The sequence below is a fragment of the Nyctereutes procyonoides genome, unplaced genomic scaffold (genome assembly GCF_905146905.1).
Source record: "Nyctereutes procyonoides isolate TBG_1078 unplaced genomic scaffold, NYPRO_anot_genome, whole genome shotgun sequence".
NCBI classification, from domain to species: Eukaryota; Metazoa; Chordata; class Mammalia; order Carnivora; family Canidae; genus Nyctereutes; species Nyctereutes procyonoides.
Genome location: NW_026575120.1, coordinates 46,581,547 through 46,588,403, shown reverse-complemented (window position 1 = coordinate 46,588,403; position 6,857 = coordinate 46,581,547). Strand labels below are relative to the sequence as shown.

General features: G+C 49.7%; 1 protein-coding gene across 1 annotated transcript; it reads right to left on the bottom strand.

Annotated features, from left to right (window-relative positions):
- Positions 1 to 1,577: 1,577 nt before the first annotated feature.
- LOC129515789 (ubiquitin carboxyl-terminal hydrolase 17-like protein 6) lies at positions 1,578 to 3,182 on the bottom strand. The gene has a single exon (XM_055334801.1). It carries the CDS (start codon positions 3,180 to 3,182, stop codon positions 1,578 to 1,580), a length of 1,605 nt encoding a protein of 534 aa, XP_055190776.1.
- Positions 3,183 to 6,857: the final 3,675 nt, after the last annotated feature.

Sequence of the window (6,857 nt, the reverse complement as noted above, 5' to 3'; positions counted from 1 at the left end):
ATTGCCAGGTTGATTTCCCTACATGTGTTAGAAAATGGATTTCACTAAGACAAACTTGACATTCCGGTTTGGTAAGCACGCTTTGACATTCCTATAGATTTACCTAAAGAAAAACTGCAGCATCTGTGTAGTGGGGGGAGTGTATGTGTAGGCGCACAAAAGCATGACACCCAGCACGTTGTGGACTTGACCGTTTCCATCCAGTTCAGCAGAGGAATTGCTGGTTCACCACATCAGTCCAGGTGGGGACATATCCTCATTCCAACAGACACCTCCTCAGGGTCTTCTGCTGTGGAGGTCAAGTCCCCGAGTCCATGAGCTGTCTCATCCCCTGTGACAGTCAGCAGAGGACGGGGATACCTGCAGGTCTTCTTAGGGAACTCTTGGCAACACTTGCACACAGGTTCCCTCACTCTTTACGACACAATAAACTGTATTGGTCAAAAGAAACACAATTCCCAGACATGAAAGAAACCTTGACACTTTATATGTCTAATCTGCCTTTCGTACATGAAAATCTACAAAAAAGTGTGATTTCTTCTGCACAGATTCTATTGTCCCTTACTCTCCAGTAAGGGTGGCATGTCCAAGTTTGAATACAGAGTGAAAATAACATTGTGATGTGATGTTACAACTGCACATCTACAGTCACACTCAGAGGCATTTGGTGGTCATGCAATAATTTCCATTCTACAATCAATTTGTCAATCTCTTCTGTAAAAATCAAAAGACAGTGCAGAGCACCCATAACCTGACCTCAAAAACCATTTTGCTAGATTCATGAACTTGGCACTGTTTTCCAGAGGTATCAACCCAGGTCCAAATTTGAATTTGAACTGGTCTGAAATCCAGAGTCCACTTCTGTGTCAGGAGGTGCCACAGAGCAGATGGTAGCAAAATAGTCGTAAAAACTTATGTTCAGTGGGAGGCTGGGCATTTCCCCTTGGAATAAGAGTCCTTGTTAGTTTGCTTCTCTTCAGTCTTAATGTGGGAGAGAGTGAAGGGAACATAATATAATCACCGCGGTTCAATCAGGCTGGATGCAGTTATCGCCCCAAAAATAAGCATTTAATTCCTTTCTTAGAATTTCCAAGCAATGACCAAGACACATCAGTAGCAAGACCCCACAAATACTTATGTTCAGGCAAATATTCCTTCAATATAAATAGAAGAGAAGCAACGGGAAGTGGGGAGCATGACGAGAGGGTCAAACATACTCACTTCAACCCCAGGTCTCAGCATCATATCCACTCTCAACCCTGACTGCTCCCTGACTCTCACCTGCAAGTGGCCCCACTCTCCCCAAGGCTGAAGGAGAGGCAGGTTCCTCGATACACCCCATATGAAATCCACACTATCCCAATATAAGACCATGACAAAGAACCAGGTTTAAATATCAGTGTTGTCTAGTTTCAGTTGAAGGCCATATCCCATGAACACACCAGATAGATGGTTCTTCCCTACATACAGAACACACACTTCACACAACACAAAATATTTCCAGCATGGGACTGTGTTCGGGTTTGGTGAGTGAGTGTCGCTGTGTGTGTGGGTGTGTGCGCCCTTGTGCACCAAAGTTAGGAGACACATCTCTGGGCTGCTTCCCCAGACCTCTGTCCCTTCTTGCTCGTCCTCTTGGTAGGTCTGGCTCTCCCTGGCACACGCGGGACTTTGGCCACGTCCCCGGCCACCTGAGGTGGGATCATCCCAGCTGCAGTGCTGAGCAGGTCGACGGTCTGCTGAGGATGATTCTTCGGCATCTCAGGCCTGTATTTGGAGTGGTGAAGGATGACTGCGTTCTCAGGAAGAGCAATTTCTCTTCTCCTGACATTGAGTTCAGGCTTAGGTCGGTTGCGTTCTTGGAGGCATCTCCACTGGTCTAATGTCATTTGTTGCCTTGAGGTCTCTTCCCCACGCTCCTCCAACTCAGGAAGGTTCACGGAGGGATCCGTTGCCGGCTCTCCTGAGGCCTCACCCACCACCGTGGGGTCTGCCTCGGGAGATGCGAGTCCTCCCTCGACTGACTCCCTCCCAAGGTCTCTTTCCAGATCGGTCTTCTGCATATAAAAGAGGACATAGGCAGGTTGGCGCAGCGCGCAAGTCACATCACAGGCGCTGACCTTAGCATCATCCATTTTATACCACTGGCCATTTCCTGCCTTTACGAAACAGAAGTAATGTCCGCTGTGGCAACTCCTCCCAGCGTGCACCAGCACGGCATAGAGCACATAAACCAAGGGTCCTGCCCTCTGCTCAGACAGGTAGTGTTGCATGTCAAGGCGCTCAGCATATTGCACCTCCTTAGTCATTTTGTTGCCTGTCAAGTCTGAGAATCGTTTCAAGACCAGGATGAGGACCTTCGGGGAAGTGTGCAAAGTCAACACCTTGGACGCAGGCACCTTCTCTAGACACTTACTACAATGGTAGGCATTTTCACCTTCCAGCATTTCGGGCTTCACCAACTGCTCCAAAGCTTGGCTGACACTGTGAGCAGCCCCGATGTCCAGGCTGATGTCCAGGTAGGGTTCCAGAGTGCTGGAAACGCCTTGGCAGTGGAGACACTGGATTTGAGACCTCCAGTACCCCCCAAAGAGTTGCTGGATGAGGGTGCTGTCCTGAGGACGCTCAGGGTCTGAGGGCTTGTCCTCAGGCAAGCATGCTTGCTGCATTGCATCCAGAATGAACATGAGATACTCATGGGCATCTTCCTGCTTGTGTCTGTGGTAGGCGGCGAGCAGGAGTGGCAGGGGCCGGAGCACACGTCCAGGATGGCAGAGAACCCGCGTCAGGTGAGCCTGCAGAGTACACAGCATGCAGGATGTCTGCTTCCTACAGGTGGTCCCGTGCTGCTGGGACAGCATGTAGCTGGCGAGGGGCTCTGTGTAGGTCAGACACTGTAGGGTCGCATTCACATAGCACGTGTTGCCCATGTTCTGAAGCCCGGCTCCCACCTGGGAAAGGCTCTTCCAACTCAGAGGCATCTCGGTGGGAGGCAGCCCTGCTGCTGCGGGAGCCAACGGGTCAGTCGGGGAGGAGAGTGTCTTTGATGCAGGGGATGTCCTCTCGGGCACAGAGGGCCCTCCGTGGACTTCAGCACCGCCTCTCCTTGACCAGCACGATTGGGGTTTGGGAGAGGCGCTGAACTGAGACTCCTCTGAGCGGGGGAGGTGGGCAGCCTCCATGTCTGCAGAAACAGTGTCCACAAGATACATTCAACCAGGAGCTTCAGGTCGCAAAGGGATGCTCCTCTCTCTGAGCCGGTTTCCAAATGGCAGATAGCGACCCTCACCTCCACCTTTTATGGCTTTTGGGCCCTGGGATAAGGCACAAAGTCCTCTAATCCACTCTAATTGCTTGATTGGATTACGGGATTTGGGTGTGGGCCCTCTCTGAAGGAGACCACTCAGGTCAACCCAGCTCCTAATCTTGCCTCCCACAACAGGCAACACTTTCAGATTATTCTCAACCTCCTTAACTGTCCCTGCACCTTTCTCAACAGAATTTGTTCAGGGTTTCTATGTTCAGAGGAAACCTTTTTGAATGTCCTTTCCTTTGAGTAACCCCAAGGGAGCCAAGGAGTGTTAGACGTTAGTGCTCTAGGACAGGGAAGATCACTTTCCCAAAGGAGCTGAGATATCACATAGGAACACGTTCCCCTCCCCAGCAGAATGTTTGTATTCCCAATTATTTGGGAATATGGCATCCTTTGCTTTGCTTCTCACGTCCATCTCTGTCTACTATGATTCCAATATACAAAGACGATGAAGGTCTTGATGAATACCATTGTCAGCCTAGGTGTGTCTCGGGTCTACAACAAGTGAAATCCTCTGGCTGGTTTTATGCTTTTGGGAAACATTCCTTTAAAGCTCCTCCGACAGGTCTATATCTTAAATCCAGTGTTTATATGCGTAATTTTACCTTTTCCTCAGGTAATTCTACACCAATATTCTTTACATACTTTTGATTTAATTGGAGTATGTCGTAGGCTTGCACCTTTTTTACACATTATGGTTTTGGCAGTTGTAGATGCAGGGAGGAAGGCACGGGGTTAGCTCGTGGTTTGGAAGTGTCATTATGGCTTATTCCGCTTACAGAATTGGGAGTGTCTGCTGAAACACATTTGAGTCGAAATGACAATTCATTCCTACTTGTGACTATGACCATTTCCAGTTTATGAATTTTGATAAGTCTTAGGAAAGGCGGAAACCTAAGTCCATTTGTCTTCTTTACTAAACAGAGGCCAAGACAAACAGGGGCATTTTGCCAGGCTTTGGTCAGGGACTGGGCTTCACAAGCCCTGGGGCCCTGCTGAGTTCTTGATGTTCACTTGTCGTCCCTGGACACTAAGAGAATAAAAGTGTCATCTCTTAAGCCACCATGTTTTAGGATATTTATTCTGTAACCACGGAGTCCAAAAACAATTTTGTGTAGGATGCTCTTTATGATATCTCCATATTTAAATGAAAGTTTTAATTGACAAAATGAATATTACCTCATGAATATCCTCAAAGTTTGACTCCATTTTTATTGCCATTAGCTCTAAATTGAGCAGAAGTGTTGGTAAAATACCAACAGTCAGGAAACATGAGTCCTGAGGTTAATTTCCACGCTGAAATGTACCAATATTTTTTCACTTGCAGAAATTTCAATCTCCACCAAATCCGCATGGACTCACACCTCCATTCACAGAGACACACACACACAGGCACACACACGGAGTCATAGAAATCGTTCTCATGAGGGCATCACTAGCCTCCTTGCAGCTGCTGATTGGCTCAATCCCTGAAGCAGCTAAAAGGATTAGGTGGATGTCTTTCAAGTGGCTGACACCTCACGTGACCTTGGGGCAGTATAAAAGTCCGGGAGCAACGGAAGTGGCCATTCCTGACCATCCCTCTCTCCCACGGGACACGCAGTCTCCTGCAGTGGAGTCTGTCCAGGACCGTTCTCAGCCGCTCCTGACGGGCGTGAGGACCACAATTGCACTTCAGGTGAGTTTTCGGGCCATTGGTCCTACCTTTCCTGACCGAGCATGTGACAGCAAGGAAATGATGGAGGGATTGGCCCTTCCTCCACGGGTTAAGGACTCTTTCTGGTCTAACATGTTCTGAGAACAGAGACTGAGCCAAGGCATGGCTGTGAATGCCCAGGACACCGGAGGTTCCAATGTCAATGGAATGGGGCCTCGGGTGTCACATTGGTGTGGGGTGGTGGACCAGCAGGGACAGAAGGCCCGTAAATGTCTCAGTGGGCCGTTCAGACCTAGAGGAGATGCAGCATCAGGGCACCTAGCCAGCTCCATTGTTTCAGGGACTGACTTGGCTCAGGTCATGATCTCAGGGTCTGGAGATGGATCCAGGCCCTCCCTGGTTATCCTGATAACTGAGTGTCTGCTTCTCCCTCTGTCCTTCCTACAGCTCAGGTGATCACTCTCCATTACACACACACACACTCTTTCTCGTAAATAATTTACATTTTTCAAAAGAAGAATTTACTGGTTCCCACAAGCTAAAAATATATATATTTGTCAATTTGGTGGGGCTGTATTGTGGACATTGCCAAGAACACATGAAAGGGAAGTGTCCATATGCTCAGGTGGGCAGCTTCCGATGGAGTCGAGGAGAATGTGTTTCCCAAGTGACTTGGGACTTAATCATGGCTTGCCCCGGTGGGGCATTCAGATATTAGAGAGGGAAGTCCACTTTCCTGAAGCCTGTTCACTTTGAGTCCTCCATGGTGGATCCCTCTGGACCTCAACTGGGAGAGTTTCTGTCCCTGATTTTGCTTCCAAAGGGATTTTGGAGAAACTTAATGATAGTGTCGGCAAGGGTCCTTCAAGGCAGACTCACAACCTTCCTTCTTGGTGGCATCCATCAGAGCAGGGATGTGGCTTGGCCAGGAGGGCATAGACAGGAAGGAGGAAAGAGAAGGGACTGGAGGAAATGTGTGTTTGGCAAGACTGTCCTGAAGCTCGCTACGGCCTCCTTGGGAACACGGTACAGGGAGCAGGCCCATATCATGGTGAATAGGTCTCTCTTGTTTCTTTTCCCTCAGGCTACCGGAAACCCATCCCTGAAGCAGACTGACTTGTCCCTCCAGGACGTGGGACATATGGTGGCTGGTCACTCCCAGCTTGGGCCTGACATTCCCTTGAGACTGCAGAAAGGCAAGAGGCCACCGACAGCAGGACTGGCCCTCAGAGTTCCCAGTCCAGAGGAGGAGGATCCCAGGGTGAGTGGGGAGGCTGGCATGGGTTTTGAAGCAGGAGCTCTGCCAGGAGCCTTGAGACAGGCTAGGCTCCCAGAAGATCATTGACCAGACCCTGTTGTCCATCCTGACCTGGGCTGGAATCCCAGCAGTCTACACATTGGGACACTCAGAGGCTCTGAGCATCAGCCCCAGGGCACCATAAGATCAGATCCACGCTTGTGTTTCTCCCAAATCTTAATGATGTTTCCACCTGTCTTCAACCTGACACCTCTATTCCCTCTTCACCTTCCCTCCCGTCCACGTTACAGGGAGTAAGCATCCAGAGGTCTTCACTATGCTGGCACCTCACTAGCCAGATAGGATGTCCCCTGTCCTCATCCCATGTGCCACTCCCTGAGGATGGCCTCCCATTCCTGTGCTTGGCAGGTTCACTGGCATTTGAGTGGATGCACTGACCTCTGCCCCTTCCTCCACAGGTAAAGTGCAGGTACTGCGGGGTCTTTGGACACAAGGCATCAAGCATCAGATGCCCCATAAAACATTGGGGTGCATTACTCCGCCCTGTGGCCTTCGGTTCCAAGAGGGTGAAGGAGAATGTGGAGCCAGGGAGTCAGCGGGACCCGAAACACCTGGGTGGGCTGTTGAAC

Bases quoted from the DNA above. Each gene is read 5' to 3' on its own strand.
- LOC129515789 (XM_055334801.1), bottom strand. From the start codon at position 3,182: ATGGAGGCTGCCCACCTCCCCCGCTCAGAGGAGTCTCAGTTCAGCGCC.